Here is an 18,559-nt window from a genome sequence, read left to right as displayed (position 1 = left end):
GGAAGCAGCAACACGGAAGACTGTAATGTAACGTCCAGCTCCCAGAACGAACTCCCATTAAGCAAGCTCTTCAATGCTGCTAACACGGCAGCCCCTGCCCCCCTTCTGGGAACGAGCGCAAAACGCACATCAGCAACACCCTGTGGAAGGTGCCGGACTCATTTGTTATGAGGGCCAGATACGACATTAATTGTTATGAGGGCCAGATATGGCATAGGAGCAGCAGTGGCGTAGTGGTTGAGAGCAGGTGGATTCTGATCTGGAGGAACCGGGTTTGGTTCCCCACTCCTCCGCCTGAGTACCAGAGGCTTATCTGGTGAACTAGATCGGCCTGAGCATGTGTTGGAGCGCACAGGCTAATCTAGTTCCTCGGTTAAGCCTCCACAGCTCAAATGGCAGAGCGGGGACTCAAACCTGGTTCTCCGGATTAAAGTGCACCTGCTGGGTGACCTTGGGCTAGGAGCTCTCTTAGCCCCACCGACCTCACAGGGTGTTTGTTGTGGGGGCGGGGGGCGGGAAAGGAGATTGTGAGCCCCTTTGAGTCTCCTACAGGAGAGAGAGGGGGGATATAAATCCAAACTCCTCTTCCTCTTCTAATTTGACTTGGTTGGGCCAAGTCCTGGGGTGTGTGTGCGTATGTGTATGTGTGTGTGTGTGGCTGCCTCGGCTGGCCCCAGAATGGCACCGAGGGGGGGGGGAGACACCTGGAATAACGAGCCCACAGTGGGGTGAAACAACTGCCTTGAGACGGCTTCTCATTCCCGCAAGCCAGCTGAGGCAAACCCCCCCGCCCCATTGATCCGGCCTGGCAAACCCAGCAGGATTGAGTAGGAGAGTTTCTTCAGATGGCCCGTGGGCCTGATAAAACCCCCTCGGGGGGCCAGATGTAGCCCCCGGGGCCGCATGTTTGACGCTCCTGCTCTATGGTGTGTTGCAATTCCTGTGCAGGCCTGGTGTGGTTTTCCGGGCTCACCGAGCCAAAGGTCTGACAACGGAGGTGTTATGAAAGGGCAGGGATGTCCATCCTCATTAGTGTAATGGTAAGTAGGAATCTGCAGTTTGAATCCCTGATGGGGAGACCCAAATATTGTGGGGACTGACTATGGTTTAGTGTTGAAGAAGAAGAAGAAGAAGAAGAAGAAGAAGAAGAAGAAGAGGAGGAGGAGGAGGAGGAGGAGGAGGAGGAGGAGGAGTTTGGATTTATATCCCCCTTTTCTCTCCTGCAGGAGACTCAAAGGGGCTGACAATCTCCTTGCCCTTCCCCCCTCACAACAAACACCCTGTGAGGTGGGTGGGGCTGAGAGAGCTCCGAGAAGCTGTGACTAGCCCAAGGTCACCCAGCTGGCGTGTGTGGGAGTGAGCAGGCTAATCTGAATTCCCCAGAGAAGCCTCCACAGCTCAAGCGGCAGAGCAGGGAATCAAACCCGGTTCCTCCAGATTAGATACACGAGCTCTTAACCTCCTACACCACTGCTGCTCTTAAAGCATCTGTTTGGCATGCAGAAGGTCCCGGTTCGATCCCTGGAATCTCCAGTTAAAAAATGACCAGGAAATGGGTGATGTGAAAGAACCTCGCTTGACCCCTCCGGAGCTCTACTGCCAAATAATACTGACCTTAATGGACTGAAGATCTGATTCGGTATTAGGCAACTCCACGAGGTCATGGATTTGGCAGGTGAGGGAGAAAAGTGGACCTAAGGATATGCCGTTGCCACATGTACAGGTGCTGCTGCTCTAGCTTTGTCTCTCCGCGCGCCAGGAGGCCTGGCTTGTTTGTTGAGGGTCAAACGTCGCCCTCCCGAAACGCCAGCCATCCAGCCACACAGAAACAGACAAGGGGCAGGCAGTGCTATGTGAACAGGCTTCGGTGGGACACCGTTTAGATCAGACAGCATTTGGGTGCGCTCCAGTCATAATAACGTTAAACGGTCTCCATGGCAGAGAACAGCACTTGCTTGGACAAGTTCCTAATGAACCTCGGAGGCTGCCAAAGCAAACAAAGAGACCCTATAAGGAACATATTTATTTAAATCACAGCGCGAGAGCCCCATCCCGTCGTCTGCAACACTCAATCCGGAGTGGCTGTCGAGAATCTCTTTTGAAAACCTGGGAGCATTACGTAGGGCACAATATTCAATAAAGTGTACTTATAGCTTTGTTTTTTTTAGGGGGGGGGGGGAGAGATTCTTTTGCAGGACCCAGATACAAAGATGGGACTCTGCTCAGAAGGGGAGCTCAGTTTTCCATCCAGGTCACCGGCGCCTGCTACCTGAGTTGCAAGAAAAGCTTCAGAAAGGGTAAAATACTCGATTTTGCAAATCACGTATGTTGGGGATAATCACTCTCAAGAACCTGACACCATATAGGGCAGGGGTGTCCAACTCTGGTGCCCCAGATGTTCATGGACTACGGTTCCCATCAGTCCCTGCCAGAACCATGCTGGCAGGGACTGATGGGAATCGTAGTCCATGAGCATCTGGGGCGTCAGAGTTGGGATACCCTCAGAGGTGGGATCCAGCAGGTTCTCACCAGTTCCCGAGAGTGGGTTACTAATTATTTGTGTGTGCCGAGAGGGGGTTACTAACTGGGTCTGCTTTTCTGGTAGAAATTCCATTAGGTCCAAAAATCATAAAGTCCTGTTGTTTCCTATGTGGCTGGTTAGCGAAGGTAGAAAACGGGATAATTCTCCCTGTTGGGCTGTTTCAAAAACATGTTTTAGAAATATGGTAAAGTTCCTTGTTTAAGGAAAGTATCCTTCTTTTGATTTCTAGAAACAAAATTAAGTATTTGAAAGTATTAAGTATTTGACAGGCAGTCAATTAGAGGAGAAGTAGTTGTTTCTGTTGGCAGTAGACGATAGGACTTACTATAATGAGTTTAAATTATGGACAGAAAGATACCAGTTGGAAATTAGGAACTTTTTTTAACAGTAAGAGTTTTTTACAGTAACAGAGAAATTATTAATGCCACGCCCCCGGAATGCCCGGCCACGCCCCCATCATGCCCCACCTAGCCCCATTGGTGCTACGCCACTGTTTGAATCCCACCACCACGGGAACCTGTTACTAAAATTTCTGGATCCCACCACTGGATACCCTTGATATAGGGAAGTACGAATTCTGAGAAGTCTGGCAATCGTCAGAACAGCCCGTAGAATATACCGTGCCTCCATCGGTCTTCTCTGAGGGCAAAGCCGTGCCCAGCAGCTGGGTAGAAGAGACTGGCCCCAACAGGTTCTCCCTGGCCACTGGAGGGTGATGGGGGGTACGGTTGCCAGACCCATGTTAGGGTTTCCCAGAGATCTGGGGATGGCGCCTGGGGAGAACACGAACCTCTGCACGTACCATGCTCAAAACCAAGCATTGTTTAAGTCGCTGGTGGCCAGCAGGTGGGAATCAACTTAACCTGGCGATTGCTGCTGGCACCAAGACCGTTTCCCCTCTTTTTAAAGATAAAGAAGGGTTTGTTTGAAATATGGCCGAGTGTGTGTGTGTGGGGGGGGGGAGAGAAAGGGAGCAAGATAAGAAGAAAAGGCAGAGGGCAGAGAAAGGCAAAGAGAGAGAAAGGATAAGCCTTTACGGCAAAATATTAAAATTAAAAGCAGGTTCCGTGACTTGAGCGCAGGCCTAGAAGGTGAGGCCCGAAAAGACGAAAGGCCGCCAGGCTAAAACGTTTGTTTTAAAATGTGCATTTGATTTCGCCGGCAGGATTAGGCCCGTATGGAGGAAGGAGAGGGTGTTATTGGCTTTGGGGCCGGGGGTGGGGGTGGGGCCGCGCTTTATCTTTATAAAGCTGATTTTAAAGTAGACATTTGTTACGTGTTACGTATTATTTTTCTACTTTATTGTTTCCCACCCCAAGCCTTTCGGGAGAGTGGGACTGGAAATTTGGATGAATAAATCATTTGAAACAGATGAGAGAGGATTTGGGGGGGGGGGGGAGAGCTCACTTTGGGAGAGAAGGCTCCGCGGCCGCCGGAGGGGGCCAAGCTCACTGACGGAGCTATGCGCATCGTCGGCTGCCAAAGGCTGGGAAACCTGAACTGTCTCCCTCCCCTCCCGTCTTTCAGGCAATCCTCTGCACCCACAGATTTACAATCCCCACCCAACCCTCTAGGAACGGAAAGGTTGCTCCACCCAAATTAAAATGCAAAGTAGAAAAGGAAGTCTTGAGCCAGCTTTGGAGGGAGGGGTCCAAAATCGGAGTGGCCACCTCTCAGGGCTGGTGGGGGTGAGGGGGGAGTCCAGAGGCAAGCAAGTATTGATCATGCAAGTAGCAGAACCAGGAAGTGAGCACCTGAACCGGAAAGCCAGGTAAAGGGGGCGATCGATTAGTCCAGTTGTCTATCAAGAGTCATAACTGTCTTCTCCAGCTGTACCCAACCTGGAGTACGTGTGCCCCCATTGGTACGCGCCAAAGCTTTCGGTGAAACGTGGAAAAAATAATGTCACGTGTTCAGAGGTGGGATCCAGCAGGTTCTCACCAGTTCCCAAGAGTGGGTTACTAATTATTTGTGTGAGCCGAGAGGGGGTTACTAATTGGGTCCGCTTTTCCGTTAGAAATTCCATTAGGTCCAAAAATCATAAAGTCCTGTTGTTTCCTATGTGGCTGGTTAGCGAAGGTAGAACATGGGAGATAATTCTCCCTGTTGGGCTGTTTTAAAAACATGTTTTAGAAATACGGTAAAGTTCCTTGTTTAAGGAAAGTATCCTTCTTTTGATTTCTAGAAACAGAATTAAGTATTTGAAAGTATTAAGTATTTGACAGGCAGTCAATTTTCTGTTGTCAGTAGACGATAGGACTTGCTATAATGCGTTTAAATTATGGACAGAAAGATACCAGCTGGAAATTAGGAACTTTTTTTTTTTACAGTAAGAGTTTTTTACAGTAACAGAGAAATTATTAATGCCCCGCCCCCGGAATGCCCGGCCACGCCCCGTCGTGCCCCGCCCAGCCTCATTGGCGCTACGCCACTGTTTGAATCCCACCACCATGGGAACCTGTTACTAAAATTTTTGGATCCCACCGCTGCATGCGTTTGCTAATAAGGGGGTACAATTTTAGGGAAAAATGGGTAGCTGGCAGTTGTAGTACCACTCTTCAGCCACTGGCAATGATGGCGCTGAAGAGCAGCCAAGAGCAGGCAGAAGCTATTTCTTCCGAGAAGCTACAGACACGTTTCGGGGAGGATCCTTCTGCCAGAGTTCAAGGCCACGGGCCACCTTACACAGTTGCAGAACAAGTCATTCTGTACGCAGAATGAACTCTGAGCTACAAAACCAAGCATCTAAATTAAGATTTCTTGTACAGACGTATTTCCTTAAGCCCTACTTTCACTTTCTATTCTCCCCGCGGCAACAAGACTACTCCTAGCACAATTTGAATTTTGCTTCGAGACCAGAGTGGGCAGATTTTCCAGTGGGGCACAGCTTTGCCCTGGACCTGTTCCCCCCACCCACAACCAGCCTACCTAGTCTTACCTCCCCCATCCCCTCGCACTGCTTTGCACACTTCCCCTCCTTCTCCTCCCTTTTGCCAACTCCTTTTAAATAAAAAGCTAAATGTGATCAGGCACTTCCCAACAGTTGCCATAGAAAAGGAGATTGTAACTCTGTTGTGAATCACAAACCTCCTTCTCCACCCTTCTCTTTATTAGCCGCCTGGTTAAATATGCTGGGCTCGGGAGTTAAGGAGGAGGGGGGAAAACATCCTCAAACAAGAACACCCGTACCCCGTAATTATACTCACTGCGGTATGTTTTGACAGCCTGTTGGATCAACGGTTTATTTCCACGATAAAAGTGTCATTAAGTATGAACTTTCCTCTCTCCACACTTGCATTTCCTTGCTTAATGTTAATTACAAGGCTCTTCCTCCTCTGGTTGCTGCCAACTACACACAATCTCTCCTTCCTTTGCTTAATCCCCTCCTGCCGAATGCCCGAGTCCCAAATGATGTTCGGCTCGTTTCCCCGAATGCCCGAGTCCCAAATGATGTTCGACTCGTTTCCTGAGAGCTACAGTGTTGCAGCGAAACGTGCCTTTAATCCAGTGGCATCCACACCATTGGTTGCTTTTGACCATCCGTGCGCATGGCATGACCCTTGACGTAGCTAACCAACAGCAGGGCCACCTGCCCTAAAAACCCAAACTACGAAGAAAACCCGATACCAAGGACGGACAACTTTGGTCACATGAAAACAGAACTTCTGCAAGTTGTATAAATTATAATAATTAGCAAGATCTGTCTTTTTTTTCCCAGCATAATTAATCCTGTGTCCACCACTCATAAGGAGGAACAGTGTGCTTTAAAAGAGATTCCAGTGGCAACTGAAGAGACCAACAAGATTTTCAGGGTATCCGCTTTCGAGAGTCAAAGATCCCTTTGTTAGATATAACTAGGGATGGAGATCTCTGAGTCTTCATATCCCAGTCTGAAGTCGGGAGGTTCAGCACTAGTTCAGCACAATATATCCCGCAGGGCTAAATAGGGACACAGCATTCTCGCTTCACTATGGATGCTAATTTTCTGCTCCCAGGCCTTTCCCCTCAGCTCTCATCAAGTAGACTGCAATCTGCATTGTACTGCATTTGTTTGGAATATGCTGCCACAGGAGGTGGTGATGGCCACTAACCTGGATAGCTCTAAAAGGGGCTTGGACAGACGTATGGAGAAGTTGATCTGTGGCTACCAATCTTGATCCTCCTTGATCTCAGATTGCAAATGCCTTAGCAGACCAGGTGCTCAGGAGCACAGCAGCAGCAGCAGCAGGCCATTGCTTTCACATCCTGCACGTTAGCTCCCAAAGGCACCTGGTGGGCCACTGCGAGTAGCAGAGTGCTGGACTAGATGGACTCTGGTCTCATCCAGCAGGCTCTTTCTTTATGTTCTTACCTTTGCATCCTGAGTTCCTTCTGTACAACACCCTCTCCCACCTTCTGACTGGGGTATAAAGACTCAAGAGATCTCCATTCCAACTGTATCTGATGAAGGGAGTTTTGACTTACATATATTTTGTGCGTTTCTGAGTTTCCAAACTTTTTCCTAAGTCATCTGCTAACCTTCGCGTGTCATCTGCGGCGTCCACAAAACTCCCCCCAAATTCCCGTTTAATTTTTTATGCCGACCCGCAACAGATCAAAACCGCGATGGGGAAAAGCCGCAATAGGGAAGGGATAACTGTAATTAGGCTGCAACTGCAGAACGACCTCCGCACTCTCCCGTGTTTATTCTGTCCTTCCCGGCTCCATTTTATCTTCACAAGTCCCCTGCGAGGGAGGCTAAGGGAGGCTGACTGGGAGAGGGCTAAAGACACACACACAGGGAGAAATCATCCCAACAGCATTCATGGCTGAACAGGAACTTTAAACCTGGGTGTCTTCCACCACCACCACCACCACCGGCACTGAGTCTGACACTAACCACTACACCACCACTGCCTCACTCCTGCTCTGTGTCGAAACCACACCAGCTTAAAAGGGGCCTTTCAGAGTCGCTCACAAGCAGCAGCTCAATTCCACAACAGAAATCATCACCTAGGTGAAAGCAGGAGATTTCTAACCTTCAAATAAACTTAAGTCTGGATGAAAGATGACAGATATATAAATATATTGGTAAGAAAAAGAGATGACGTCACCTTTTTTGGCAGTCTCCATTTCCTCCTCCGTCCAACGAGAACTTTCATTCATCTCCAGAGAGGCTGCAAAAGAAAGAGGGCGGCACGGATCAGAAGAGACAGACACGCCGGAGGAGGAACGAGCGCGCGCACACGGCCACGGTCAAAACCTTTACAGGCGTTCAAAAAAGGATTTAAAAAAATTTCCGCCGTAAAATTAATTAATTAACACGGCACTCATCCCGAGGAACACTTTCTGAAGTCACAACTGCTAAGAATTATGCTACTTTTTCAGTAATCTCAGGATTATTGTCAGCGGAAGGAAATTTAATACGTTGGTCATCCAATCTTGCTGGGGCTTGCAGAAGGGGATAGATAAATCAATGGAGAAGGCAGCTATGCAACAGACGGTGCAAGAGGATACGCACAATAGTTTCAGGTTCTTTAAGATGGCAACAGCAAAAGTCTTTCTTCCTGAGGAATATTCAGATCTCTGCCAATAACCACTGAAGTCGGGAAGATGTTCAGTCTGACTGGCATGAAGGATTGACGCAGAGAGGGGATGGGGAAAGAGCCCTGTGCCTCGGCTTGCCAACCTCCAGGTGGCAACTAGAGATCTCCCGTTGTTACAATTGATCTCCAGGAGACTTTGAAGGCAATGGGTGCTTGAGAGGGTGGACTCTATGGCATTAGTAGTAGTAGTAGTAGTAGTAGTAGTAGTAGTAGTAGTAGTAGTAGTAGTAGTAGTAGTAGTAGTAGTAGAAGAGGAGGAGGAGGAGGAGGAGGAGGAGGAGGAGGAGGAGGAGGAAGTGTTTGGATTTATATCCCCCCTTTCTCTCCTGTAAGGAGACTCAAAGGGGCTTACAATCTCCTTTCCCTTCCCCCCTCCCCACAACAGATACCTTGTGAGGTGGGTGGGGCTGATACAACCACGAAGAGCTGTGACTAGCCCAAGGTCACCCAGCTGGCTTTTGTTGGAGTGCACAAGCTAATCTAGTTCACCAGTAAAGCCTCCACAGCTCAAGTGGCAGAATGGGGAATCAAACCCGGTTCTCCAGATTAGAGTGCACCTGCTCTTAACCACTACAACTGTAGATACATCTGCACATCTATCCTGATGCTGACTAGCAAGATAATGTTTTGTTTTTCCAGGGAGCGGGTGAGTGAGCGAACTCGTCGCTCTCTTTATTTGCTGCAAAATATTCCATCATCTATTTGCAGAGCACGTTAATTTTCGGGTATTTTGAAACTCTGGAGAGGAAGACCTGCAATACCAAACCAACACTGAGTCACTCTCTCTCTCTCTCACGCACACAGACACTGAACCTGTTAAGAAAATAGATTTCTGCTCCTGGGACTGTTATTTTCTGAACGAACACAGAGGAGGGGGGAAAAACCATGTTATTTTCATCACAACAAGAGTTGTTTGAACAGCCTCCTTTTAGGAGAAAGCAAAACGGCCGCAGGAAGGAGTTCCAAAGAGAAGAGTTGGGACTATGTTGGATTTTTAAAAGATTAAGGTACCGGTGTGTGTGTGTGTGTGTGTGTTGTGTGAGAGGCAGTCTGCAGCTGCCAAGCCCCATAACCTGTTTAGTGTCAAGGTCTTGGGAGACAGAGGCAGGAGGGGCCTGCACAGCTGACTAGACAGAAGTGCAGCTGGCTCTGCTTTGCAAGTCACGGGAGGTCATTTCTGCCACTCGAAACCTCTCCTCCCCCCACTTTTCCTGCTTGAGCCAATTCAAACTGATTTTTTTAAAAAATCATTCACCAGAGCAGGGTCTAAAGGAGGAAAAGCACACGTGGAAGCCAAGATAGCTGGGACTCGAAAATACAAGACTCTCAAGGATGTTGTGGGTTTTCCGGGTTGTATGGCCGTGTTCGAGTAGCATTTTCTACTGACGTTTCGCCTGCATCTGTGGCTGGCATCTTCAGAGGATCAAACATCTTCTCCTGACGTTTCGCCTGCATCTGTGGCTGGCCTCTTCAGAGGATCAAAGATCTTCTCCTGAGGTTTCGCCTGCATCTGCGGCTGGCATCTTCAGAGGATCAAAGATCTTCTCCTGACGTTTCGCCTGCATCTGTAGCTGGCATCTTCAGAGGATCAAAGATCTTCTCCTGACGTCTCGCCTGCATCTCGGGCTGGCATCTTCAAAGGATCCTCTGAAGAAGCCAGACAGATGCAGGCAAAACGTCAGGAGAAAATGCTACTGGAACATGGCCATACAACCCAGAAAACACGGCCTTACAACCCAGATGATCGCCACAGATGCAGGCAAAACATCAGGAGAAAATACTACCGGAACATGGCTATACAACCTGGAAAACCCACAACAGCCTAGTAGTGATTCCAGCCGTGAAAGCCTTCGACAATACTCTCAAGGGCGTTCATTCATTTCCAGCGGCAAGGGAATTTTAGATTCTGTTACAAGGTGTGTTACTGTTTTAAATGCTTTTCGAATTTTATTCTTCCCTTTGTGTTTCATTCTCATATTAACCTTGCAGAATTCTAGGCGTTCTTTGACCCAGGGGGCCATCAAGAAAAACAGTGGGTTTTAATTGGAATTGCAAAGAAGTTACAGGTACCCTGTTTCCCCGAAAATAAGACATCCTCTGAAAATAAGACATAGTAGAGGTTTTGCTGAAGTGCTAAATATAAAGCATCCCCAAAAAGTAAGACGTAGCAAAGTTTTTGTTTGGAAGCATGCCCGTCGAACAGAACATCAGAGCATGCAGCTGTGGAGTGGAAAAATAAGACATCCCCTGAAAATAAGACATAGCGCATCATGGGGAGCAAAAATTAATATAAGACACTGTCTTATTTTCAGAGCAACACAGTACGTACAATAATAAAGAAAAACTTTTTGAGTATAACCATGGGGGGGAGGGGTTGTCTTAAGTTCAAAGGTACTTTCCCCCAAACCTCGATAGCAATTCTCGTAAAAGACACTGAAGGAAATGGTTACATAACTAAAGCTTTAGTAAGCAAAACCTGGTAGTCATAATGCACCTTTAAGAGTTTAATTTTCATTAATAACAAAAGCAGAAGGGAGAGTTTCAAGGAAGTCAAAGAAACATGCTCTGATTTGGCCCAGCTGCCAATGAGAAGTGATCACAGCCCATGTTAATCAACTAGAACTTAAAGTTGATTAATCTACCCCTTACACCAGGGGTCCCCTAAATTTCTCCACGTCCGGGGCCAAATGATGGCAGCCCCTGAGAGGGCATTTCTATCCGACCCACGCACAGGCATGGGCGGCGATGAGCTCCCATTCATGTGCAGTGGGGGCTCGAGGGAGAGGAGGAACCGGCCCCAATGGCTGTTGATTGCAATTACATGATGGCACCCCCAAATCTCCATGAATTTTCTGGACCCAGAGTTGGAAACCTTACACGTGGCAACTCCTGCTCCGCCCTTCCCTCTCGGCTACTCCATGTGTTGCTCTCAGGCTTTCTGTTCTGCCTCACTCCCATTGGCATCAGCCAGGCTGGCGAATCGCTCACTGGCTGCTAGGGAGGAAGAACCCAGGAAGATACCTAATCCTGGGTTAGATGGAATGCTTCATTGGGAAAGTTCTGCTTTTTTTTTTTTTACAGGGGAAGGTATTCCACCGCCTCCCCAACAATATTTGGAGCCCACCCTGTACTTGACATACTTTGGTCACTGTTCTAAAAACAGACCATGACAGAAAGGCTGAAAGGTGAAATCAAACATTTTACAATCATTTGTGCATAGGAATTTGTTCATAGCTTTTTTTAGTCCGGCCCTCCAACAGTCTGAGGGACAGTGAACTGGCCCCGTTTAAAAAGTTTGGGGACCCCTGCCTTACACCGATGCACATTTGCAGCCTTCCTTACTATAAGTTTCTGTTCTGGAACAGGCAGGCACCTGCGGCTGCTCCCCTGGACGAGATTTCTCGGTCCTCCAAGGCCCTCAAGTGGCTGAGAGGGGAAATTCTTCAAAGCGTTGCAGCATACAGGGATTCAGAGGCGCAGAGGAAGCAAAGAAGTCACCAAGGTTTTCCAAGACCAAAGCAGGTCTGTGTGAACCCCCTTAAGCAAAAACATTCAACCCAGTGTAAAATCTCAAGATGTCATCATTCGGAGCACGAAGCTGGCTTTTACCTGGGGGTGAGCATTCCGGGCACAGGTTGGGCAGAAAAGAGTGTGGCAGGTGGCTGCACTGCGCCAAGGGGCACAAAATCTGGCGTTCTTTCCTCAGAAGGTGCCCGGCAATGGCATAGTGCCAAGGGGACAGGGGGAGACACATGCACCAGGCGTGTGCCCCTGCGGGGGCGTGGCAAGGGCGTGGCAGGGGCATTCCGTGTGGGGTGCAGGGTGCACACGTGCCCTGGGTGCAGTTCCCCCTCGCTCCGCCCCTGGCGGTTGGTCAGATGTTTCATTGCCTTCACAAGCAAACCACAAGCCCTGTCGACTCTGAACCTGATGTCCTAGAACACGGGCCATGGTAGCCGGGGCTGATGGGGATCGCAGTCCATGAACATCTGGAGGGCCAGATGTTGGGCGCTCATGCCCTAGAAGCTGCACCTCTGCCACTTGACAGTTTCAGTCGCAATTGCCACGTCCCCTTACATCCACTGCGCATGCGCGTGAGCAGCAGGATAAGAAATTGGAGCAGTGTAACCCAGCACTTGGGAGGCCATCCCCGACCCGTTTCCTGTTTACCCCTTGGCTTCCGACAAGTGGGCTTTCTTCCCGGGTGAAGCTTTATTTCACGCACCCGACCCCTCCCCTTCTGCCCTCCCCCGCAGCCACATAAAAAGCATACGCACCCAGCTCTGCACTCTGTTGGGGAGCCGCCACTTCTTCGTGGTTGGCCTCGCTGGCCATTGAGCGGGTGATGCGGCCTTTGCGGCGGCCCTGGCTGTTGGCGGTTTTGCGCCCTTTGGACGCCACGGCTTCTTTCTCGTCATTATCCTCGCCGGAGGTATCGTCGTTCTTCTCCCTGGGAGAGCAAGAGAGCGGGAGTGAGGGCACAGAGGGGGAAATGCAGGTTACCTGCTCACCGCTGCCTGTAATTGCACATAGAGTGGTGGAGTCTCCTTCTTTGGAGGTTTTTAAACGCAGGCTGGATGATCATATGTCAGGGGCGCTTTGATTGTGTGTTCCTGCATGGCAGGGGGTTGGACTTGACGGCCCTTGTGGCTAGTGTCCGAGTAACATGTCTCTGTTGCCCATCACTTGGCCCACCTGCGAACTTCTTGGGTGTTTTTGGTTTGTTAGGTGAAAGAGGTATTTACATTAAAAAACCACGTCTGTCATATAGTGCTTCTGTGGCACTATATGACAGTGGTGGCAAACCTTTGGCACTCCAGATGTTATGGACTACAATTCCCATCAGCCCCTGCCAGCAGGCCCAATTGGCCATTCTGGCAGGGGCTGATGGGAATTGTAGTCCATAACATCTGGAGTGCCAAAGGTTCGCCACCACTGCTATATGAGGTTTTTAGCACACTTTTCTTATTTCACTTTTCTTATTTCACGTTTCATTTTTTTTCCTTGTAGCAAAAAGGGGGGCCCTTTCTCTCCTTTCCAGCAGGAAGCTGCCGTTTCTCCGCTGCAGCTGCAGAGGGACCCGACAGAGCCGGGTTGAACACTGGGGCAGCCAAACCGTCTTGGCTTCTCCCCATCTGTCCTCCCCAAAGGATCCTGCTGACAAGCACATTTGCACGGTGTGACTGCAAGGAAGCCATGTGCTCCTATAAGCCCAGGATGAAGCCCCTAAGAGGAAGAGGACACGGCCTGCCAAGTCTCCCACCATCACAGCGAAGCAGGGCTTCAGCAGCAGTGGCGTAGGAGGTTAAGAGCTCGTGTATCTAATCTGGAGGAACCGGGTTTGATTCCCAGCTCTGCCGCCTGAGCTGTGGAGGCTTATCTGGGGAATTCAGATTAGCCTGTACGCTCCCACACACGCCAGCTGGGTGACCTTGGGCGAGTCACAGCTTCTCGGAGCTCTCTCAGCCCCACCTACCTCACAGGGTGTTTGTTGTGAGGGGGGAAGGGCAAGGAGATTGTGAGCCCCTTTGAGTCTCCTGCAGGAGAGAAAGGGGGGATATAAATCCAAACTCTTCTTCTTCTCTTCCACTCAGGAAGAAACAGAAACCCAGCAAAGCCGCTCCCGGTCACGAGTCCTCTGCAGAACTCCCCTGGCACAGGGTTGACCAATGGACAAGACAAAGGGTCAAGGGGGCTCTCATTTCAGCCGTGACGCTGTGAGAGTCGGCTTGCTGGAATGGTTAAGAGCAGAGGACTGTCATCTGGAGAACCAGGTTTGATTCTCCGCTCCTCCACGTGCAGACTCTTATCCGGTGAGCCAGGTTTGTTTTCCACACTCCTGCACAGGAAGCCTGTTGGGTCACCTTTGGCCGCCCACAGTTCTCTCAGTTTGATTCCCCACTCCTCCACATAAAACCTGCTGTGGGACCTTGGACCAGTCACAGTTCTCTCATAACTCTCTCAGCCCCACCTACCTCATGAGGTGGACTGTTCTGAGGAGAGGAAGGGAAGGAGTTTGCAAACCACTTGGAGGCTCCTGACCTGAGATCAGTTTGTAAGCCACTTTGGGACTCCTTGCTGGGGTATAAATCCAAATTCTTATTCTCTTCTCTCTTTTTTGTACCAATGTTTTGAAGAAGAAAAATAGTTGGTTTTTATTACCCCCCGGCCCTTTCTCAACCTTTAAGGAGATCCAAAGCGGCTTGCAATCACTTCCTCCTCCCCCCACAACAGATACCTTGTGAAGAAGGTGGGGCTGAGAGAGTTCTGAGAGAACTGTGACTGGCCCAAGGTTAGTTTTTATGAGGAGGAGTGGGGAATCAAACCCAGTTCTCCAGATCAGAATCTACCACTCAGGTAGAAGAGTGGGGAATCAAACCCGGTTTTCCAGATCAGAATCTACCGCTCAGGTGGAGGAGTGGGGAATCAAACCCGGTTCTCCAGATTAGAGTCTGCTGCTCATATGAAGGATTGGGGGATCTAAGCTGGTTCTTCAGATTAGAGACCACCACTTTTAAGAACATGAGAACATAAGAACTAGCCTGCTGGATCAGACCAGAGTCCATCTAGTCCAGCCCTCTGCTACTCGCAGTTGCCCACTAGGAGCCTTTGGGAGCTCACGTGCAGGATGTGAAAGCAATGGCCTTCTGCTGCTGCTGCTGCGCCTGAGCACCTGGTCTGCTAAGGCATTTGCAATCTGAGATCAAGGAGGATCAAGATTGGTAGCCATAGATCGACTTCTCCTCCATAAATCTGTCCAAGCCCCTTTTAAAGCTACACCACGCTGGCACTGAATGGCAAAACCGCTGGCACAGCTTTACCGTGTGAATCTTCATGCAAAATCACAAGGCAATGGGCAGAGAAACGTGGCTGTTCCACGAAAGCAGGGCAGGGACTCACTGCTAGTGTAGCAGCTGGCACTCTCCCTTGAACAAAAGGTCACCCAGCACCGAGACACAGGACTAGGCCCTGCCAACCATCTTTTGGAGAACTGACCACTTCTCTGTGGCGCTCGGGAGGCAGCTGTCGAGGGCAAGCTGAGGAGCAGGTGCTCTGCCAGTAGCTCTTGAGTTGTCGAAGGCTTTCACAGCCAGAATCACTGGAGTGTTGTGGTTTTTCCGGGTTGTATGGCCGTGTTCCAGTAGCATTTTCTCCTGACGTTTTGTCTGCATCTGTGGCTGCCAGCCACAGATGCAGGCGAAACGTCAGGAGAAAATGCTACTGGAACACGGCCATACAGCCCGGAAAAACCACAGCATCCCAGCTCTTGAGTTGCTGGAGGGGAGGAGAGAGGCCGCCCAACTTACTTTATCAGTTCCTCTTTGTCATTTTCAACTTCTGGCTTATCTTCTTCCTTCTCCATGTCTTTCTCCTTCTCTTTTTCATCTTTTTCATCCTGGCTGCTACGGGGCATCTGTTGCTGCTGCTGCTGAGAAATTGGGGCCGGGGGAGGGAGGGAGAACGACAAGGAATTTGAGCACCTGCGCCAAAATGAAGGCAGCGGAACAATACCAGGAAATCAGGAAGGTTAATTAACACACACACACCCCTCCATAATCATAAAAACAAACAGCATTATCATCAGGGTTTTGCGCTGAAAAATAATTTTAAAATAGTTGGGTCACTAAAAAACTATAGCAGAATACAAGGATAGAATGGCCTCCAACAGGTAATCTAACCATCTGCTCTTCTCAGAAAGCAGAGACTTGAATCAGGAGAAGCAAACGTTCCTAACGTTAAAGGTCTAATTTTAATTTTTAAAAAGTGTCATGGAATTGATTTCCAGCCCCGTCTACATACAATGCTGTGTTTTATACTCCCCTGCCCCCTTAAGAACATAAGAACTAGCCTGCTGAATCAGACCAGAGTCCATCTAGTCCAGCACTCTGCTACTCGCAGTGGCCCACCAGGTGCCTTCTTTGAGAGCTCACATGCAGGAGGTGAAAGCAATGGCCTTCTGCTGCTGCTGCTGCTCCCGAGCACCTGGGCTGCTAAGGCATTTGCAATCTCAGATCAAGGAGGATCAAGATTGGTAGCCATAGATTGACTTCTCTTCCATAAACCATGGTGGCTTTCTTTTGGACTGGGCGCTGCCTTCCACAAGACCTCAACGGCACTCCCTACGTAGCATGGGGACAGCTGACAATTTTACTATTTATCTGCCCTTCAAAAGGGGCAAAATCATCTTGATGACTGGGCAGGAGTGAGAGACCTCATACTGGGGTATCTGGAGTATTTGCTTGGCTTTCCAACTCTTCTCATGCCAGTATGTTTTCAGACCTTCATGGGAAGGGGGAAAGTTCAGTGGTAGATCACGCACCCTCTGCATACAAAAGGGCCTGGGTTCAGATTCTGGTATCTCCATATAAAGGGATTTATTTGGAAAAGCCACCATCCCTGCTTCAGGCCGCACAGGGGGAAAAAATCCCAGCATTTTTGTTGTTGTTGCAGTCAGCACCATCTTAGAAAAGTTTTCCTTCTTTCTCTCTCAAACGGGAGGGAAAGCCTTTCTGAAGACAGAACTTCTCTAAAGTTTACAGCAGCAATAAAAAAAACTCCCGACACAAATCATAAGCCTGCTATCTGATCAACTGAGTTGGGGCATCTTTATAGTTCGTAGCATAGTTTATGGTGGAACCAAATGCTCAACCCAGTGGGGCAGCCCCAACGTACAGCTGACTTCCTGTTCCTCCACTGAGTGGTCTTCCTCACACAATCCGAACAGAATTCTCTCCAGACAGTGGTGGGTTCAGCAGGTTTGCACCCCTTTGGCAGAACCAGTTGTTAAAATGGTGCTAGTAAACAACTAACTGCTAAATTATTTGAATCCCACCACCAGAACCGGTTGTTAAATTATTTGAATCCCACCACTGCCTCCGGAGCCTCTGGTCGTTTTCCCACTTACCATCTGCTGCGCACTACTCTCGCCAAGTAGCGCGGGGTCCCCCGGCACTCCCCACTACAGGGGCGGCGACAACGCAGCCGCCCCGACGCTGCCGCTCTCGTGCCCCCCTCAGCGTGTGTCATTCCTGGCGCTCCTCAAAACAGCGCCTTTTGATGACGCCGCGCAGAGCGCGGGGAAGCCCGGGAGCGTGCCAGAAATGACGCGCGCTGAGAGTAGCGCACAGCAAAGGGTGGTCGAGGTAAGTGGGGAAACGACCTCTGTTGCGACATTCCCCAGCATGTGTACACCAGGCATTTAAGAATATAAGAAAAGCCCTGCTGGATCAGACCAGTGGTCCATCTAGTTCAGCATCCTGTGTCACACAATAACCAACCATTTACTCCAGTGGGCCAACAAAAGGAGGAGGAGGAGGAGGAGGAGGAGGAGGAGGAGGAGGAGGAGGTGGAGGCATTTGTATTCAAGTGGCAGAGCGGGGAATCAAACCCGGTTCTCCAGATTAGAGTCCACCTGCTCTCAAACACTACACCACGCTGGTTCTCTGTTCAGGGTACAGAGATCGAGGCCTTCCCCTCACATTGCTTCCTGGTCCTGTTATTCAGAGGTTGACTGCCTGCGGATGTGGAGGTTCTCTTCAGTCACTATGGTTCATAGTCACACTCTTCCAGGAATCTGCCCTTTGAAAGCTGTCTATTCCTGTGGTCATCCACTATAACCTCTGGCAGCGAGTTCTGCATTTTAGTCACTCGCTGAGCAACGTAGTATTTCCTTACATCCGTCCTGAGTCTACTGCTCATCGGCTTCATTGGGAACCTCTGCGCTCAAGTATTTTGGGAGACGGGGTATTTTGGGAAAGGGGCTCTCTCTACTTGGCGCATAATTTTAGAAACCCATCATGTTCCCCCTTAGCCGCCTCTTTTCTAAACTGAAAAGTCCCAGATGCTTTAGCCCAGGGGCGTCCAACCCTGGCGCTTCAGATGCTCATGGACTACAATTGGCCGTGCCAGCAGGGGCTGATGGGAATTGCAGTCCACGAACATCTGAAGCACCAGAGTTGGACACCTTTGGAACTTCTGAGACCAATTGGCCGTGCCAGCAGGGGCTAATGGGAATTGCAGTCCATGAACATCTGAAGCGCCAGAGTTGGACACCTCCGCTTTAGCCTTTCCTCATAAGAAATGTGCTGAGACCCGTTGGTTAAAGAGTCACTCTTACATATCTTTTAAGAAACGGCCTGCCATCTGCAGCTTCTACGACTACTTGCAGTCGAAAGCTGGTTAGACTGGAGTTCAGACGTTTCAGATTCAAATCCTCAATCAGCCGTGAATCTACTTGAGTGACATTCCGTCAGTGTCTGTCTGTCTGTCTCTCTCTCCCCCTCTCCCTCCCTCTCTCCCTCCCTATCTCTCTCTCTCCCTCCCTCTCCCTCTCTCTCTCTCCCTCCCTCTCTCTCCCTCCCTTCCTCCCTCTCCCTCCCTCTCTCCCTTTCTCTCTCCCCCTCCCTCCCTCCCTCTCTCTCTCCCTCCCCCT

The 18,559-nt window shown here is 49.7% G+C and overlaps 1 protein-coding gene across 1 annotated transcript in view; it reads right to left on the bottom strand.

The window, feature by feature from the left end:
* The window catches only part of NCOR2 (nuclear receptor corepressor 2), a 343,452-nt gene that overhangs the window by 88,248 nt on the left and 236,645 nt on the right, over nt 1-18,559 (bottom strand). Inside the window, 3 exon segments of the mRNA XM_048513864.1 lie at nt 7,636-7,698; nt 12,405-12,577; nt 15,435-15,556. Of these exon segments, the coding sequence (XP_048369821.1) occupies nt 7,636-7,698; nt 12,405-12,577; nt 15,435-15,556 (358 nt within the window).

Source organism: Sphaerodactylus townsendi, linkage group LG13, assembly GCF_021028975.2.
Source record: "Sphaerodactylus townsendi isolate TG3544 linkage group LG13, MPM_Stown_v2.3, whole genome shotgun sequence".
NCBI classification, from domain to species: domain Eukaryota; kingdom Metazoa; phylum Chordata; class Lepidosauria; order Squamata; family Sphaerodactylidae; genus Sphaerodactylus; species Sphaerodactylus townsendi.
The sequence above is the reverse complement of the archived record's forward strand: the minus strand, read 5'-3'. Positions and strand labels throughout refer to the sequence as shown.